Source organism: Zophobas morio, unplaced genomic scaffold, assembly GCF_036711695.1.
Source record: "Zophobas morio isolate AGI-343-1 ecotype UQ-CSIRO unplaced genomic scaffold, CSIRO_AGI_Zmor_V1 ptg000007l, whole genome shotgun sequence".
In the NCBI taxonomy this organism is placed as follows: Eukaryota; Metazoa; Arthropoda; class Insecta; order Coleoptera; family Tenebrionidae; genus Zophobas; species Zophobas morio.
In genome coordinates this window covers 7,350,704-7,371,507 of record NW_026972112.1, presented here as the reverse complement: position 1 = coordinate 7,371,507, position 20,804 = coordinate 7,350,704, and the positions used below count along the sequence as shown (strand labels likewise).

At 34.5% G+C, this 20,804-nt stretch overlaps 2 protein-coding genes across 2 annotated transcripts in view; one reads left to right on the top strand and one right to left on the bottom strand.

The window, feature by feature from the left end:
* LOC135124066 (uncharacterized) overlaps positions 1–20,804 on the bottom strand; it is a 219,642-nt gene that overhangs the window by 84,545 nt on the left and 114,293 nt on the right. The gene's annotated exons all lie outside the window — the stretch shown is intronic.
* On the top strand, positions 8,430–9,201 carry LOC135123906 (craniofacial development protein 2-like). Its single transcript, XM_064048767.1, has 2 exons — positions 8,430–8,772; positions 8,915–9,201. Exons 1-2 carry the CDS (start codon positions 8,430–8,432, stop codon positions 9,199–9,201), a joined length of 630 nt encoding a protein of 209 aa, XP_063904837.1.

Below are 20,804 nucleotides of genomic sequence, written 5' to 3'. Positions count from 1 at the left end.
TGAAAGAATCTCGAGGGTTTCTAGTGTTTTTTTTTCTGGAAGAATTTGAAAGATTCTCGGGAGTCTCCGTTGTTTTTTCTTTTTTATTCGAAAAATGTTTTTCGGGCATCTCAAGTGCTTTTCCCCAAAAATTTGAGAGAATCTCGGCAACAGCCGGTGTTTTTTTGCCAAAAATTTGAAGAATTTCGGGAAGCCTTAGTTTTTTTCGCAATAGTCTGAAAGAATCTTTGAAGCTCCTTGTGTTTTTAAAGAAATTTGACAGAATCTCGGGGGCAGCTAGTGTCATTTTGAGAGAATTTGAAAGAAGCCCGCGAGCCGTTGCTTTCAGTTTGAGACGATTTGAAAGAATCTCGGGGGCTCCTAGTGTTTTTTTTCTGGAAGAATTTGAAAGATTCTCGGGAGTCTCTGTTGTTTTTTATTTTTTTTTTTTGAAAATAGTTGGAAGAATGTCGCAAGCCGTTTTTTGGAAGAATTTGAAAGAATTTCGGGTACCTTAGATGTTTTGTTTTTCCAAAACTTAAGGAGAGCCTCGGGAACAGCCGGTGTTTTTTTTTTCAAATTTTTAAAGAAAATCGAGAAAACCTAGTTTTTTTTCCTAGAATAATCTGAAAGAAGCTCGGAAGAGATTTTGAAAAAATCTCAGGAGTCCCTGGTGTTTTTAAAGGAATTTGAAAAAATCTCGGAAGCCGTTAGTGTCTTTTTGAGAGAAGCTGAAAGAATTTTGGGAGCCATTAGCCATTTTTTTTGAAAGAATGTTAAAAAATCTTAGGAGCTTTTAGTGTTTTTTTTCTGGAAGAATTTGAAAGAATTTGGGGAGCCCCTGATGTATTTTAAAGGAATTTATTATTGTGAGGGAATTTGAAAGAACCTCAGAAGCCGTTAGTGTTTTTTTGTGACAATTTGAAAGAATCTCGAGGGTTCCTAGTGTTTTTTTTCTGGAAGAATTTAAAAGATTCTCGAGAGTCTCTATTTTTTTTTTCGAAAATTGTTGAAAGAATTTCGCACGTATTTTTTAAACAATTTGGTAGAATTTCGGGCACCTCAGGTGTTTTTTTCCCAAAAATTTGGGAGAATCTCGGTAACAGACGGTCTTTTTTTTCAAGAATTTAAAAATTCTCGGGAAGCTCTAATTTTTTTCTGGAATAATCTGAAAGAATCTCGGAAGCCCCTGCTGTTTTAAAAAGGAATTTGAAAGAATCTCGGGGACGGGTAGTGTTTTTTGTAACAAATTGAAAGAATCTCGGGAGTATCTGGTGTTTCTTAAACGAATTTGAAAGAATCTTGGGAGTTGTTAGTGTTTTTTTGAGAGAATCTGAAAGAATCTCGGGAGTCTCTGGTATTGTTCTTTTTTTCAAAAATGGTTGAAAATCTCGCGAGCCGTTTTTGGAAGAACTTGAAAGAATTTGGGGCAACTCAGGTGTTTTTTCCCAAAAATTTGAGAGAATCTTGGAAACAGCCGATGTTTTTTGTCTAAAAATTTAAAGGATTTCGGAAAGCCCTAGTTTTTTGTGTGGATTAATTTGAAAGAATCTCGGAGGCATTTAGAGTTTTTTTGAAAGAATTTGAAAGAATCTTGAGAGCCATTAGTGATTTTTTTGAAAGAATTTGCAAGAATCTCAAGGGCTTCAGTGTTCTTTTTTCTGGAAGAATTTTAATGAATATCGGGAGCCCCTGGTGTATTTTAAAGCAATTTGCCAGAATCTCGGGAGCGCTGGTGTTTTTTGAGAGGATTTGAAAGAATGTCGGGAGTCGCTGATGTTTTTAAAAAGAATTTGAAAGAATCTCGGGAGCCATTAGTGAAGAACTTAAAAACTTTTGTATTAATAAAATATATAGCTAATTATATTACGGGGAAACGTAATCCAGTCCTTTATACCTATAAGTCGTAAGTTATGAAATGTACTCCTTTTAATCAAAAGCCTTTAGAAAAAATTGTACAACTGACAAATAGCTAATATTCTTATCTTCAAAATCATCTAAATATCGTCAAAATAGTAAATATTGGATTCTTAAACAAGTCAAGTTAATTCAGCTTCGGCCGAGTCAGGTCAAGTCAAGTCAGGCCATGCAAAAAAATAAAAATGACACTTTAAAAAAACGACAAATTTTATGATCGAAAAATCGTAAAATTGGGGATCCGTATTTGATCTGATTGCCCAAGTAGTTTGAAAAAAAAATCGGGGACCCCTTGCGTCCAGTTTTCGGAAATAGTCTGAAAAATTTTCGAGGATCCTTTGTTTTCTTTTGAAGTAATTTGAGAGAATCCGGGGACTCTTTATGTTTTGTTTTTGAAGTAGCTTGAAACAAGATCGGGGACCCTTTTTCTTTTGTTTTTGAAGTGGTTTAAAAGAATCTCCAAGACCCCTTGTGCCTTATTTTTCAAGTAGTTTGAAAGAACCTCGAGGATTCTTTGTGTTGTTTTTGAAGTAATTTCAAAGAATCCTGGCGATCCCTTTTTTTTGTTTTTCAAGTAGTTTGAAAGAATCTCGGCGACCACCACTCACTCCAGAAGGACGAAGAACAATTAACGAAAGTCGAAAGACGAAGGACAAAGGATGAAGGACAGAGGAATAATAAAGTAGCCGTTCGTCGGATGGACCCTACTACAATTCTTCCTTAAAAGTAAAATTCAAACAAAGTTCTCTAAAAATAATTTTATATATTTTTTTAATTGCCACGTGTAGCTCTGCATATATATAATTTAATAGAATATTTTCTAAGGAAATTTGAATAGTGTCAAAGATATATAAAATTTCATTTTAAGCTCGTTCTATATAAAAAATAGCAATGGTGTAATTCTGCTGGTACGAAGTTAGGACCAGTCATAGTTTTTTAACCTCTAAAATAGGAAACATTAATTGAGTGACTTTTGAAGAAATTATTAGAACATCGCTGAGCGTTTTATCTAAAATCTACTATATATAAAGCGTCACATTTAAAAGTTTTTTATAAGTGGATATACAAAAAATTAGATCAAATTGAAATGATATATGAACAACTATTTAAAAACCGCTTATTTTCTGCGACAAATCAATTATTTAATCAGACCCATAACATCCGAAAATAAAGGTGTCAGTCTCCACTTTATTTATCGAATAAACTATAAGAACCCGTCGTGTGTTTGCTTAATAAAACTTTACCTGTTCATTCCCGACACAAATAAAGTTATTACGACAGCCTCTGCCGATAGTTCCGTCTGTCCGCAATTCAATAAATTAACGTCGTTCCTGCCCGAAAATAAAAATTTGCGCTCTTGAGAGAACCGCCGTAAAAACAGCAGACGGAAAAAGCCGCGGTCGAAACGGCGATAAATCATAAATTCGAGGACAATAAAACAAACAAAAATCTCTCTGAATATGTATTTCCGCGAGTGCGAAGAAAGATAATCGATTCGGGAAGTGCTCAATTTTTCAGTATGTGCAAAACGCAAATTAGATTTGGCGGCGTATAATTTTTTCGAGAACTTTGTGATTTAGGTGAGCCTACGTAAATATTTAATTCAGCAGAAGCGCGGAATTTTGAGCCGTGATTACCATTTTAGATTGCTGTCGTAATGTAATCAATTTCGCATTCATAAAAATACACAGTTTAAATTCATCCATTCCGTCTTTTCTCCGGATGATGAGTTTCGATAATTTTCGTTTGTGTAGTTAATTAATTACTTTGTTTGCTAATTCCGCCGTATTGAATAACGGCCCACGGCGAAGCTTTACGAGAACAAACATTTGATATTTCGCAATTAAAATTTAAATTACATCCGGGGAATGAATTTTGGGAAGAATGATACATTTGCGCATAAACATTTGTCTTGCCTGCTGTATTCTGAAGGACCAATAAAGGATCATACAAAGTGTTATGAAGGTGTTGAAGAGTGAGTCTCGTGAAACGAGTGCCTCTAAATCATACAATAAAGCGCTTTAGAGAGACATTTAAGTTTTCTCGTGTCGGTGAAATTCTCATGAAAACTTTGGAATTTCCACTGACATTGTCTTTCAGTGCATACTTTGGATCGCAGGTGGCACTGAAGTTATCCGAACAACTACCGTTATGACATACGACTTTTCTAGTTTTATTATTTTTCTCTTAGATTACAGCCGCCTTTTCCCCCACTTCCTTGCTACAAAGAAATACTTTTAGGGGTTTGCTGAAAATCGTAAACGGGGTTTTGCTTGCTCATGCATCTGTTATGACTAAGGGTCTTCATTTGCATATTATGTTTTGACATAAGATTATCAATATCTGTCAATCTTCATCATTTCAGATCCTTTGTTATTGCCTGACCACTCCACTCTACTGAATTGATGTTTGGTGTCCATAATCCTCTTGAAACCGTCGATTGTCATAAATCAGGGATTATGACATGGCTGTGGTAAAGTAAATTATTATAGATAGAGACAAAGAGATTACCTATAAAATGATGGTCATTTCATATCGAGCCGCATTTATAATTATTGCAAACAGAAAGCAACCGATTGAAATTATTATATTTGTCAAAGGTATAACGCATTAATTATTAAATTATTATAATTCGCAACAATACTAATAAGTGTTTTAATTCGTGTTTTTATATTATGTAACACAACCACAGTATGGTGTTTTTTTTACCTGAAATAGTGTAGAACTATATGATTCAGTCCCGCCAGTGCTTCTAATTGCAAATGTTATCTCACAAGCTAAATAAAACAAATCCTTGGCAGGAACTGCCACTTCCTTTTTATTCCTCCGAAGAAGAGTTAGTCGAAAGACTAATTATCCCGACCACTTGCCTAAGCAAAATCTGGCAAGTTATTACCCGAAATAAACTCACATAACAACCCGACTTCCGAGATTAACCGGTAAGACATTAGGGCGGAACATAATTTAAACACAGAAGAAAAAAGTAAACACCTTTAACAGGGCTAATCAAATTAGATTTAAGAAGCCAGTCTGCCGTGAAACGTTTCACTGGAGGCGACGTAGTCGCAGCCTAAGTTAATATCCTGGCGGCATGGCAACTTCTTTCCCTCTTTTTGGAAGCTACTTCGTCTTTGAGAGAATTTCTGGATGCTCTGGATGTTTGTAATTAAGTTTTCGGAGATTTTTAATTTTCTTGGTTAAAACCGACGTCGCGGAATGCGAATCGTCGTAAAATGCAGCTTCGAACGGAGCGCTCCCGCTGGAACGGGAATGTCGGGAGCACTCTTCCGGAGCTAAATTTATTACGCGAAATCCGGTGAATAAATTGTGTCAATATTTATATTTTTAAATAGGCGGGCGGGTGTATTTCGAGAAACGGGGAAGGTTATCTCCGTTTTGAGAAAATATTTGTGCTAGGCTATCGTAACGTATCGGAATTTGGAATTTACAAATTAAACTCCTATCTTCAAAGTTTTATTAAATTTATCCGGGTGAAGGGTGAAAAGTTAAAAAATATGGTAGAAACCAATTTCTGACAAACACAAGTGTTTGACTATTTGTAAATTTTTTTTATCCCGCCGCATCCACCATTTTTATATAAAAACTAGCTGACCCCGTGAAATTCGTTTCACCTACAATTTAATTTTGAATCTGTAAAACCGAATGCTTTGAAATCTTGCAGATGTTTTAAACATAAATTTTTATTCAAAATATATTTACTTATCCCCTGTAAAAAATTGATGACGTCAGCCCAAAATTTTGCCAAATCAATCCTTTTTAAAATATCCAAAATAGGATGAGACTATACTTGTGATTTATCATTCCATTCATATTTTATAGTTTTGCTTATAGGGAGTGTCTCAAAAAAATTAATCACTGAGTCAGTTTATTTTATTGATTGAATCAAGAATTGCAAAACTGAATTTTGAAATATTGCAGACGTTTTGAAGTTAATGTTCGACATGGTACGTTTTTAATCAAAATATATCTGTTTATCAAGCCCAAAAACTTGATGACGTCATCTCAAGATTTTGCCGAATAAATCCTATCTAAAATGTGCAAAATATCATCAGTATGTTTTCGTAATTTATCATTGCATTCATATTTTTTAGATTTGCTTTTACAGTGACTCAAAAAAATGTATGGATCAGTCAATTTATTTTAGAGAATAACTCAAGAGTTGCAGAAATGACATAACTAATATAATTCATAATGTTTAAGAACACGAGGTTAGCAAAAACAAATTAGTTTGTTTAAACATTGTTAAATTAACCCCGAACATGTACAATTTCTGAGCGAAAATGTTAAAAATAATTTTTGCAATATCATCGTAACGTACGATGATGTCACTGTCACGTGAGCTACCTGATGAAAGGTCACATTTTCGATCCTTTGTGTTCAGTTTTGATTCCGGTCTGGTAGCAGCAACACTGGAGCTCCGTTTTGGGTTAAAAGTAGCACGTGTTCGCGAATTTCTAATATATTGTTAATAAATATTAGCGAAAATGTTTTGTGTTAAGTGCTGTGAACACGAAGGATAGTGGATATTGTTCCGAAAAGGCCGATAATCATGGTAAGTACGATTTGAGTTTTAATTTACTGGGTTCCGTGATTTGTTTACTCGACAATGTTTAACTTTTGGGAAGATTTTCGAAACGATTGAAGTTGGTTGATCAAAGCTATACATTTTCGCTATATAAATAAATAAATTTTAAACGTAATTAATATCATTTATAATATTTAAATATGATAAGCATCAATACACGATAATTAAACCGAAACTCGTTTTCCTACAAACCCGAAATTATTAAAAACAAATCAATTTGTTTAAACAATGTTAAATTATCCCCGAAAATGGGCATTTTCCCGACCAAATTTTGAAAAATCATTTTTGCAGTCTCATCGTGACTTTGCATTTGTATTGTATCTGAATTGTATCTGTATCTGTACTGTATTCTGTATTGTAGTTACATTGTCGGTACCTGTATTGTATTTCTGTTGTATTGTACTGTATAACGTTCTATCCCTCATTAACAAATCCTAGCCCTCTCCTTTCCTAGAGAGATCTGCTCCAGACTTTCCCGTGGTTCTTGCTGAGCATCAACTATCGAGGACAGAAAATTCAAATTCAAAACCAGTAAAGTTTCACAAAAATCTTGAAAATCGCTCGTTGTTGGCCAACTTGGAGCAAAAGAGACTTTTGTAACTCAACTAACTTTGTTAACTTGGTATTCTTAAGGAAACAAAAATATATTACATTTAATTTATTATTTATAAGGACAAATAGTCATTTGCCACACCGATGTTCATTTTTAGATTAAATGCTCACAAAACGCGTAGATGTTCAATTTGTGTCCGGGGAGATACAATGTTTGCAAGTAGGTACTTCGTACTTCGAATATGAGTATCTACTCAGTTTTATTCATACCATCCAATGTCTCGCTTCAATCTTTGATTATTATGTTGATTATGAGTACGGTCCTGACTACGATAAGCAGAACACGCCCCGAAATCCAAACTCGAAAATCGAGAGATATCGAGCGTCAAAAGCGAAAGAGAAGTAGTAGAAAACAAAGAAGTGGAGTGGAATAACAGTAAGAAGCACCAAGAAGTGTAAGGACAGTAATTATTAGGGAAAGTGTGGAATCAAAAGAACCTAACCTCCGAAGAGATAGTCTGGGTGACAGTTCTTATCGCGGCACGAAGTAAACAACACAGGAACGTACTAGATACACAGGAAGCAAGAAAGTCGGCCAGGGAATGCTAAACGGGAATCCTGAACCGGAAAAAGGACACAAACTAGCAATAGAAGGACAAGACAACCAGAAACGAAAAAGAGAAACCTCCTTTTCACCATCACCGGAAGGTCAAAGAGTACAGAGGAAGCAGAAGAGGGTACAAGCAGGAGACATGGACGGAGTAAAGAATATGTTCAAAACGTTAATGGAGGAAATCGCAGAAATGAAAAGAGACCAAAGAGCATACCAAACAGAAGTAACAACACTAAGAGAAGAAAACCAAAGACTGACCAAAAGATTAGAAAGAGTGGAGCAACACTTAGAAAAACTGGAAAAAGCAGAAACGAGAAACAACATCGTAATCAAAGGAAGGAAACTACAAGGAAGCAAAATAACAGCAGAGGTTGAAGAACTCCTAAAAAATAAGGTAGGAATCCAAACTAAGATACAAGACGCAAGATTAGTCAGCGAAAAATACGACATAGTAGTAGCAACGATAGAGAACTGGGACACAAAAAGAGCAATCATGAAACAGAAGAACAAATTAAAAGGATCAAAAACGTTTATTGAAGACGATTACACCAAACAAGAGGGCGAGATACAGAAGAAAATAAGAGGAATAGCAGCAGCAGAAAAAGGGAAAGGAGTCGAGGCAAAAGTAGGGTACAAAAAGATGATATGGGCAGGAGAAGTCTGGCATTGGGACACTAAATTAGACAAATTAGTGAAAGCACCGTCGCACCCCAAAGAAAATCCAAAAAACTAACAGAGGAAGAAACCACACACCGGAAAACAATGACGACGTATGCAAAGCTCATGGATGACCCGATAGGAATTACGAAGAGAAAGAAAAACCCGAAAATTAGAATAGGAACATGGAATGTTCGAGGAACATATAGCGAAGGAAAACTCAAACAAATAGTTCAAGAATTACAAAGGTATAATATAAATGTAGCAGCTATACAAGAGGCGAAACAAAAAGGCAAATTCATTACTGAAATAGACAACTACATATTATTTAATAGCGGAATTGACAACAGAGAACTAGGAACAGGATTCATGGTGAAGAAGAACCTGAAAGGAGTAGTAATTACCTTCAAACCAATCTCAGAAAGAATGAGCTATATAAGATTGAGAAGTACTTAAGTACAGGAAAATAAGCCTAGTGAATATACATGCACCGACTGAAAAGAAAGATCTAGAAGTAAAAACAGAATATTACGAAGAACTAGAAAGAGAATATGCGAAAATACCAAAGCATGACATTAAAATGGTTATAGGAGACGCCAACGCAATGATAGGTAAAGAGAATTGCTACAGGCCAACAATCGGGAAAGAAAGCAAACACCAAAAAACGAATCAAAATGGAGAAAAACTGATAGAGTTTGCAGAAGAAAATAAAATGGTAGTGAAAAGCACCTTCTTTGCGCAGAAAGAGATCTACAAAAGCACATGGATGTCACCTGACGGAAAAACGGTCAACCAAATAGACCACATACTGGTAGAAAGGAGAGATGCCCAACTAATAACCAGATTAAGAAGCTACAGGGGAGCAGAAGCGAATTAAGACTACTTTCTAGTAAGAGCAGACCTCAAACAAGAAATACCGAAGAAAAAAGAAGGAAAGAAGACGCAACGTGATATAAATGTAAACAAACTTAAGAAAGCTGAAGTACAACAGGAATACGAACAAAAGATGAATGAGAGAATAAGATCAACAGAGCAAGACATACCTATAGAAAAGAGGTGGGAAGAACTACAAGAGAACATATGGAAGACCTCGGAAGAAGTACTAGGGTTCGTCAAAAAAGACAACAAAAATAGAAACGAATGGTTTGACGAGGAATGTAGAAAAGCAATAGAAGCGGGGAGGTCAGCCAGACAGAAATATCTAAAATCAAAAAATGAGAAGAACCAAAAAGATTACCAAGAAAAAAGGAAAGAGTACAAGAAGATATGCAGAAATAAGAAACGAGCAAAGATGGAAGAACAAATACGACAAATAGAAGAAAACTTCAACAAGAACGAAATAAGGAACTTCTACCAGGACGTGAAAAAAGAGAAAAGAGGCTATCAACCACGAGTAATATATTGTAAAGACAAGGACGGCCACCTGATAGGAGACGAATAAGCAAGAATAAAACGATGGGCAGAATACTTTGAAGAGCTGCTAAACGAACAGGATACACAGCAAGATACGAACGAAAGAGTGAACGACTCGGATGACCCAGATGAAACAATAGAAATTGACGAAGGAGAGATCAGAGAAACACTAAGGCAGATGAAAAACAACAAAAGTCCTGGTAGAAACGGAATAAAGGACGAGATGCTAAAGTACGGAAGAGAAGCAGTAGCATCAGACAGAGCTGTTCAAAGTACTCAAAAAAAGTACTTGAAGTACCAAGTACAAAGTACTATTTGAAATAGTGTTCAAGTAAAGTACCAAGTACTTACTTTCAGCAAGACTATTTCAAGTATCAAGTACTTTTCAGATCTACTTGAAGTACAAGCCAAGTACATTACTTCAAGTACTTACGAGTACTTGAAGTACTGGAGGTATACTTCAAGTACTTACAAATACTTGAAGTACTGAAAATGCTTCAAGTACTTTCTAATTATTTGAAATACTGTAGAACTAGATAACTTTTCCTGTTTCTTTAAAAAAGCTTAATATATTTTAGAACTGAATTTTTTAATACTCAGAATTTAAGTATACAATAATACATATTTCGCCACATAAAAAATTGCATAAGCATCAACTTAAATGCAGAATGGTAGCTCACTTATTAATAATACTATGTTATTTATAAACAATATTCTTTTGACATACTTTTACATCTTTCTGTTGACACAATGCCTTCGACAAAATTAACGTCTATTTCTAATTTAAAATTTAAAATAAAATACATGACGGCGTTGTCTATATATGCTTACTATTAATTTATAACAAAAACATCGGCGCTGTATGGTATTTTCTCAGGCTTCTGTTGCCTTTTTTTAATATTTTGAATTTTGGTTCACCACCAAAACGTTCTGATTTTTTAATAAAGTTGTGTTAAAAATATATGAATTTTATGAACCGGTTCCGTGTTTAAGTTTGTGGGTAGTTTACAGCACCCTTAATCATTACCCATTGTGAAAGTGCACAGGGCCGGATTTGTGAAACTGAAATTTTTCAGAAAAAAATTTTAATAACAGTGCGATACATATACATGCTCATGACATAAAAATGTTTAAGTCACTATGTTGCATTTTCAAAAAAAAACGTATGAATTTTTTAAATAAAAAATAAAATGCCTAAAACGAGAGTCCATTTTCAGCGAAAACTATAACTCTTGAAAAATATCAAGGACATCAAAGTAATTAGTCGTTTTTTACTTTTGCGGTTACCAAAAATGTTGAGAATTTTCTTGGAATGAATGCCCCATATTCCTGAATATATCTGTCTACCACTTACGTATTTACTATTCTAAAAATTATTAAATTAACCTAAATACTACAGTGACTAAATAGTAAACACTAATCACTACAATGTTTGTCTAACTAAGTATGTAACTTTACACTGACAAATCACAAATAATAGGTTCGTAATGCTGTTCCGTCCATTTATACAAAATTTTGTTCTTCTAATGCCACAATACTTTCAGAATTTTCCTTTACATTGATAACTACAACGACTTCAGGGAATGCCTAACAACGGCTTTTGCGAAAATTCAGGTAAATATGTACTAAATTTATTATTGTTAAAATATTTCGTAGGGGTGTATTTATCTAAGCAATTATACTAACCAATCGCGAATTTCATTAACTTTGTATTTTTTTATAATGTGAATATGTATTTTGTTCCATTTACGGAAGCGGCCACTGACCCTTTTGGGTATCTTTACCTGATATTGTAAATACAAATGTAAATTCAGTACTCCTGTATTTAAACATCGAAACCGAACGCTGTCTATTATTTCGCACACAACAAAACAAAGGTCCTTCGAGCAATATCAAAGTACAATTCGGTACTCATCAAAACCATACAATCATGGTCGTATCAACTGGATTACAAAAAACATTGGTACTACGAGCCGAGTTTCACAAAACATATTTCATTTTGAACAATATTGGGTTTATGTAATAAGCGATGCAATGTAATACGTAAAGTTGTTATACGGTAATACGAGTAAATAAAATCCGCACAGGAAATATAAATGACACTAATTAGTGTGACTTTTAAAATCATTGTTTTTCTGCATTACGTCTTTTTAAATTGTTGGTGTTCAAATAATTCATACAATTTAACAGATTATTTGAAACTGTAATGTGAGAAAATATAAGTAGTAATAACAAACTAAGTTTATATGGCTGAACCATGTATAAACAAAAAAAGAAAATTTGGTAAAAAACGAGTGTCTAACATGATAAAGAAAATTAAACTGCAAAATATTTAACATAAAATTGTGTTTAAATTCTACGAGGAAGAGGCGAATATGAAAGTCTGTACCTGCCATCAGGTATTGCTATTGTAATAAAAGGGATAATCCCCTGCCGAGTTCTCCGCCCTGACCAGGCAGGCTTCTTACTGACAAATACACGGCGGGGTTAATAAACTAATGAAAGAATAACTATCTTTTTGAACGAGTACTGAATCATTTCTCAAATATTCTTAAATTCGACCTTGCACTTTAGCAGGTACGTCAACAAACCCGATTCCCTTTGGGGTACCGGGAAGGTACTGAAAAACTACCCGCAAAGTTAAGTTCCAGACCAAAATACAAAAAAGATAAAATTCATATATTGACAACTCTACATCGCTGAAAATTTTACACAGATCTCCGACCCTTCTGCTGTCGTCATCCACTCTCAAATGACATATTTATGACATTAATTTTCTTACCTACCTATCTATCGGCATTATGCAAGTACCTATGAAATGTACGTCATATTGTAGATAAGATATCCACAATCACAGATCAAAATATAACCTCACAGGAAACAAACACGATTTTACTATAAAAATACATCTAATCAAATAATTGAATTAATAACTTCAAGTATTTAACAGACCCTATTTTGAGATGTGAAAACTTCGTAAAATAGAGAGTAAAGTATTTGAAATTTCCACTTTCATACTTCAAGTAATTCAAGAGTATTTAAAATACTGAGTGAAGTACTTGAGTAAAGTACTTGGCAAAATCAAGTACTAAACTCAAGTACATTTTAGAAATACTCCAAGTACCAAGTACCAAGTACCTAAATATAAAAGTACTTCAAGTAAAGTACTTGAAGTACTTAAAGTACTTGAAGTATTACTTCAAGTACTTTTACTTGAAGTACTGAACAGCTCTGGCATCAGAGATACATCGACTAGTGCTAGAATGTTGGAAGGAAGGAAAAATGCCAGAACAATGGAGTGAAGCAGTACTTTGCCCGATATTTAAAAAAGGAGATATTACGAAATGCGAAAATTATCGCGGAGTAGCGCTGCTAGACGTAACGTATAAGGTAATGGCCACTTGCATCAACCGAAGACTAAAGCAGCATATGGAAAAAATAGTAGGAAAATATCAAGCAGGGTTTAGGAAAAATAGATCTACTGTAGACCAGATATTTATATTGAAGCAACTACAAGAAGTACATTACGAGCAGGGAATCAACTTATATCTGCTGTTCATAGACTTTAAAAAAGCCTATGACACGGTTAACAGGAGAGAACTGCTAGAAGCCATGAAAGAACTGGGAGTCCCAAGAAAACTAATAAAACTGACAAAGATACCCTGCAGAGCACCAGAAACAGAGTCAGGATAAATGGTCTGTTGTCAGAACCATTCCAAGTAAGAACAGGACTCCGGCAAGGAGATCCAATATCAACTACCCTGTTCAATCTAGTACTCGAAGCAATAATAAGGAGAAGTGGCATCCACAGAACGAGCACGATATACGAAAAAAGACACCAAAATATAGCCTTTGCAGATGACGTGACATGTATAACGAGAACAGAAGCAGAAATGAAGAAAATGACAAAAAATCTAATCAGAGAAGCGGAACGAATGGGTTTAGCGATCAACCAAGAGAAAACGAAGTTTATGAAGATGGAAACAAAACAAACCCCAGCAAAACCACTGAAAGTAACTACAGAAGAAGGAACAACATACGAATTCGAAGAAGTAAATAGGTTCAAATATCTAGGAGTAGTAATTACAAACAAAAACGAAATGAACGAAGAGATAGAAGAACGGATCGCGAAAGCAAACAAGAGTGTAGGAAGATTAAACAGATTTCTGAGGAGTAAGAATGTAACACGATGAACAAAGAAACAAGTATATAAGACAATAGTAAGACCTACAGTCCTGTACGCTAGTTAAACATGGACGCTAACGAACGAAAAGGAACAGAAGTTGGAAGTATGGGAACGCAAGATACTACGAAAGATATATGAAGGTATAAAAGAACTAGACCAATGGAGAAGAAGAACAAACCGAGAGATCGAGGAAATATACGGAGAACCAACAATCACGAAGATAATCAGAGCACAGAGACTAAGATGGCTAGGCCATGTCGGAAGAGCACCAGAGGAAAGGACCATTGGGAAAGCATTAGACCGCCTAAAAGGAGGAAAGAAAAAGAGAGGAAGGCCAAAACTGAAGTGGATAGACGATGTTCGAAAAGATCTTCAAAACTTAGGCATTGAAGATTGGAAATCCAAAGCAGCCGACAGGAATAAATGGAAAAGCATTGTTAAAAAACCCCAGGGCCTTTAAGGCCTGCAGAGCTGAATTATATATATATATATATATATATGAGCACAACGCTGATCAACTTCCGTATCCGAATTACCCATGAAATAAATCATTGCGATTTGCACCTGAGGTAGTTCGTCGCACATTTGATTGACTTCTTGGACCTATGTCAGCTTGTCGTCTTCTCGGCATTGTAATGAACTTCATAAAAGGACACAGAATTATTTTCACAGTCAATCAAATCTGTAAATTTTGTCTTGAGAATTTTAAAATATTGAAAACTTCAAATTAAATCCTCGAATAACGGTAAAGGTTGAGGTTTTGTCGAAACCAACAAAGTGAATATAGGTAAATAGAATGGCAGATCAAAATTAATAAGAAACTTTCGCAATGTGTAACTAAATTCACTTTAACCAAGACTTTTCTTAAAATAAACGACGTTTTTTTTACGAAAAAACAAAGAACGATTTGAATTGCAATGTACTTTTCACAATCGCACGGACGAAATAGTTTTTTATGACACGTTAGTTAGACGACAGGTCCGTCAGGAACGCCAACTATTGAAATTAATTCGAAGTGGCGATTCCCATACAAAATTTGTAGAATTTTTTGATTTTTTAGCTGTCTTATTTTTTATAAATTTTCTTATATATGTACAAACCTTGTCCTGACAATAAGGAACACATAAAAAAAGGAATCATCCAATTTATTATTATTATTATTATTATTGTTATTATTATGTCAGTGATGGTCAACAGGCAATAGCCCAATTACTGACCACCTTAGCAAAATATATGACCAACAGCTGAACCCACGAAGGCAAAGTTAAACAGACTGAATGTAGCTACATATACAAAGAAAAAACCTATTTATTTAAATATATCAAATGCATTCTGTTCCGAATTGTATAAAGTACACATCTCGTATATAGGTGAGTGTTTTACAACGTTTAAGCGAGGAGTAGGCAAATAGAAGCAATCATGAGAACGAGATGACAATCTGGGGACAAGCAAATATAATCGACTCAAAAGATCCGGACAATCAATATGAAAATGAACCAACTTTTTTAAAAAATTCAACGATGCAATAGTCCGTCTGCAATGTAAATCTCTAAACCCAAATTTATTTAAAAGAGTAATATGGGACGAACCCCTTGGTGGATAAACACCATCCGCCCTAAAAGCTAAGTACTTCAAAAAACGTCGTTGAATCTTCTCCAATGTGTCTATATGAATCCGAGAAAATGGAGACCAAACAACACTTGCATATTCAAGCTTGGATCGCACATAAGCAAAATATAAAATTTTCAAACAATCAAAGTCACTAAAACTACTGCCACATCTTAGTATAAAACCGAGTGATTTGAGAGCATTGGCACATATATTATTTATGTGATTTACAAAAGAGAGTTTGGAATCAAAAGTGACTCCCAAATCACAGAAAGAATCAACTCTAGTCAAAATGGTGTTATTGAGATCATAGGGATACAAGGTTTGGATATTTTTGTTAGTAAATGACATAATAAAGCATTTGTCAAAATTCACCGGGAGAAAGTTACAATTGCTCCAACATAGAAATTTCTGCAGATCATCTTGTAACATCCGGCAGTCATTAATACTCGAAACAGTTCTAAAAATTTTTAAATCATCCGCATACATAAGAATGTTTGAACTAATACTCTTTGCGATGTCATTTATGTAAATCACGAACAAAAGAGGTCCAAGAACCGAACCCTGAGGCACTCCAGACAAGACAGAAATACTATCTGACACATGACCATTATATTTAACGCACTGAGTCCTATTGGATAAATACGATTTAAACAATGAAAGTAATGAAGCAGAAAACCCAAAATTACTTAATTTAACCAGCAAAATATCATGATTAAGTTTGTCGAAGGCCTTGGAAAAATCAGTATAGGCCACGTCAACCTGAAGCATAGCATCAAAGCTTTCTGAAACAAACTGTGTGAATACACAGAGGTTAGATATGGTGGAACGGTTACTTACAAATCCATGTTGACAATCAGATATTTTACTACGAACATTAAATAACAAAAATTTATGTAAAACAAATTCAAAAACTTTGGCAAAGTTACAAATTAGCGAAATGGGCCTGTAATTCTCAATTGTATTTCTACTCCCTTTCTTAAAAATTGGAGAAATAATAGAATGTTTCCAGATATCGGGAAAGATGGCAGAATTTATTATTAAATTAAAGATGACTGATAAGGGATGAGAAAGCACCGAAGCACAATCAGATAATAAAAAACCCGGAATATTATCGTGACCACTCGTTAAGTTACACTTAATTTTTTTTAGCGCTTTAAACACATCTGCTTCACTTATCGTGTTGAATTGTATAAGATCATTGTAAGACTCACATACGAATTCATTCAAATTTGTGGCTTTACAGTCAGTGTAACCTGAACTAAAATGGGTTGCAAATGCATTTACTATATCTGCAGGATTACAGAGTACCTTGTTATTATAACTCATTTGGGACGGTATACCCCCTTGTTTTTTAAGTCTGCTTATATGTGTCCAGAATTTATTAGGATTGGCTTTTATGTTATTTTCCAAATCGCAGATGTAATCACGATAGGCAATTTTGACATCACGTTTTATTTCGGAACGTACAGATTTGAAATTCAAAAGATCCTCTAAACTTTTACTTCGTTTATACCTAGACCAAAGTTTCCATTTAAATTTGATTTTATTAATAATGTCAAATGTGAACCAAGGCGGGAAGGGGCTATGACGAATGTTACGAGTCTTGGGCACATAAATATCAAGGATGTTAATAAGTTTATTGTAGAATAAAGTACATGCAGTATTCGGATCATTAACTCTATTTAAAAACGACCAATTAATTTGCCCAAGATGGTGATAAAGGTTGGGATAATCAGCTTTCCGAAAGTTCCACCGTTTAACTAATATTTCAGAATTACCTAAAATTTTACTTTTTCCTTGATGAGTATCTATGGTAATTACCAGAGAAGGATGATGACTGTCTTCTGGCAAAAGATAATCATGACAACCATTAACAGAGCACTCATAGTTAGAAAGAATAAAATCTAAAAGTCTGTCATTAGTGTTCATAATAGTATTAAACTGACAATTTGGCGCAGTCGTTCTGAAGTTATGCGCGTTCATTTTTATTTATATAGATTAATTGGTCAAATTATTCCAAAAATATGTCGTTCTTTTAGAAAATATCTCAGAACCACGAATATGCTCTTATTTTCGTCACAAATAAACAGACAGACGACCGGAAACGGGTTGACTTCTCTCAATGTCTAGTTTGAGTAATAGACCAATATCATTATTCATTATAATTAATATCCAAAAAATACATTGTTGGAAGCCTGATTCGCTCCATTTGTTCGCCAAAATAATACCCACATAATGCCCAACACAGCAGGATAATGAGACGGCGGACATCTTGTTGAAATCCAATTTGGGCGTCAGCCACATCCGGATCTTCATCATTTGAAAATATGGCAGCCAAGCGAGGACTAATTTATTTCTGAAAAACCTCAAATAACCATTTCCGCCCCCGCCGTGACTGAAAAAGTAAAGTCGAAACACAAATGGAGTTGCAGCAATAATATTAATCAGCAGTAATCCCACAGCAATCAGTAAATGGCCAATTAAACCTCACTACAATAAAAACTGGAAGCACCTGAACTCCGGTCGCACTATTAAATTTCCATCAAATATCGTGAATGGTGCATTGTTAAACCTGAAACCGGAACAAAGAGCCACATTGCGCCAATTTCCCGACAAAAGAATGCAAACGTGTCGAACGGTAGTTCGACTCGGAACCAAACTGACGCTTCCTGCATTTCCAGCGAGTGTTCATCAGTGGCAACGTGTTTGCAAAGTTTGTTTAGCGCCATGTGCTGTTAAAGGGCCATTTTCGTCCATTACTGCATGGGCGCCCACGCCAAATCGACTATTTATGGGAGATGGGACAACAACGAAAGTTATTTTGCTGGCCTGTGGCAAAAACAATCATAAATTTTAGTTATTTGCGGATATTATTGAATCCGGAGCCGGTGTGGAGTTTACAGTTAGAGTTAACGAACGTATCGTAGTGTCGCCATAAACAGGAATCAGCGATAGGGGCTATTTGCCGGAAAGATGGTATGAAAGGGCAATGAAGTGTTTTTAGTGGATGTTCTTAAGAGAAAAAATCGTATTAAGGGAATGGCTTATGGCGAGGAAAAATCCGATGGTCAGAATGGACATTCTCGTTTTTGGGGATAGGTCGTTTCCAGGGAATCAGGGGGATATTACTCTCCTACCGCCTTAAATATGGGTTATATAACCCTGATTTTCTTTATATATTTTTATAATTTCTAGTACGACAATTTGAATCGTCACAGCCGGACTGATGCATTACACAAACGTAAAGATTAATGTGTTAGAACAATGGAGTTACTGCGGCAATGAGGTGCAAATATTTGTTTAGGTGATTATTATCAACAAGAAGAGTAATTACAGTGTGACTGCTCTGAGTTAATTATGTTGTATTAGTACCTAATTAAGTTTTCTTTGAAATGATACGTTTAACTAAATAAAGAAGAGTAAAAGAAAATAATTTTATAAGGATATTTGACACACAAAAAGGAAAAACTAAGGTGTTTTTACATTTCTTCGTAAATACGAAAAATTCGAGTTTCTCCCGATATAGTCCGGAAAATTTGTTGTGCATTCTTATTAAACTTTTTCCAAGACCAAATTTTTTTACGAAAAATGAAATTTTCTACCTTTTTGGACCACCTTCGAAAATTACCTGAAGAACTTTTTCTTAAGTTTAGATATCCACCATTTATTTTTGGGTTCATTTCTTCGAAAGTTTCTGCCATTTCTCTGGAATCGCTGAAAGAAACTTACAAATTTTCAGGGTTTAAAAAAATTGAGTTTCAAACCGAATATTTCGTAAACCTGAAGAGCTTTTTCTGTAGATTACGACTATCAGAAATTATTTTCGGTTTCATTTCTTCGAAAATTACGACCAATTTTCCAGAACTACCAATATGAACAGTGCCAATTTTTTAAATTTTGAAAAATCGCATTTTGTAACTGAAGATTTCGTAAATCTGGGTCCAGAACCGTCAACACCCTATGGTTTTCGATTCAGTTTCTCGAGATATAATCAATTTTTGGGTTCATTTCTTCGAAAGTTCCTCCCATTTCTGCAGAATCGCTGAATGGGACTTGGAAATTTTCAGAGTGTAAAATAATATTGATTTTAATTTTCGCAAATCTGAAAAGTTTTTTCTGTAGATTACGACTTTCAGAATTTATTTTCGACTTCATTTCTTCCGAGATTACCATCAATTTTCCAGAACTACCAATACGATCATTGGCAATTTTTAAAATTTTGAAAAATGGCATTTTGTTAATGAAGATTTCGAAAATCTGGGTCCAGGACTGTCACACCCTATTTTTTCGATTCAGTTTCTCGAGATGCAATCCGGAGAATTTGATTTGAATTTTTATTCAATTACTTCGAAAGCTAAAATTTTCTATGAAAAATTAAATTTTGTAACTGTTTTCGACCACCTTTGAAAATTACATGATTATTACATTACTACATCCCCAATTTATTTATGGGTCCATTTCTTTGAGAATTCCTACTATTTCTTGAAACTTTGAAATTTTCAGGGTTTAAAATAAAATTGAGTTTCCATCCGAATATTTCGTAAATCTGAAGGGCTTTTCCTATAGATTACGAGTTTCAGAATTTATTTTCGGCTTCGTTTCTTCGAAAATTACCACCAATTTTCCAGAACTATCAATATGAACAGTGGCAATTTTAAAAATTTTGAAAAATCGCTTTTTGTAAATGAAGATTTCTAAAATCTGGGTCCAGGACCATCAACACCCTATGTTCTTTGATTCAGTTTCCCGATATATATTCCGGAAAATGTATTGCGCATTTTTATTCAATTTTCGCGAAAGCTTAATTTTTCTATGAAAAAGGAAATTTGCTACCTTTTTTCGATCACCTTTGAAAATTACCTCACGAATTTTTTCTTTAGATCACAAGATCCACTTTTTTTTTGGGTTCGTTTCTTCTAAAATTCCTACCATTTCTCCTAAATCGCTAGATGAAACGTAGAAATTTCTAGGGTTCAAAATAAAATGGACTGTCAAACTGAATATTTCGTAAATCTGAGGACTTTCAGAATTTATTTTCGGCTTCATTTCATCGAAAATTACCACCAATTTCCCAGAACTCCGAATATGAACAGTGGTAATTTTAAAAATTTTGAAAAATCGCATTTTGTAAATAAAGATTTCGAAAATCTGGGTCCAGGACCATCACGCTATGTTTTTCGATTCAGTTTCTCAATATATAATCCAGAGAATTTGTTGTTAATGTTTATTCAACTTTCTCGAAAGCCAAATTTTTCGATGAATAATGAAAT

Excerpts from the sequence above, each read along its gene's own strand:
- LOC135123906 (XM_064048767.1), top strand. The coding sequence starts at position 8,430 with ATGACGACGTATGCAAAGCTCATGGATGACCCGATAGGAATTACGAAG. Across the intron at positions 8,773-8,914 it reads GAGCTATATAAGATTGAGAA|GAGACGCCAACGCAATGATA; the intron begins GTACTTAAGTAC and ends AAATGGTTATAG.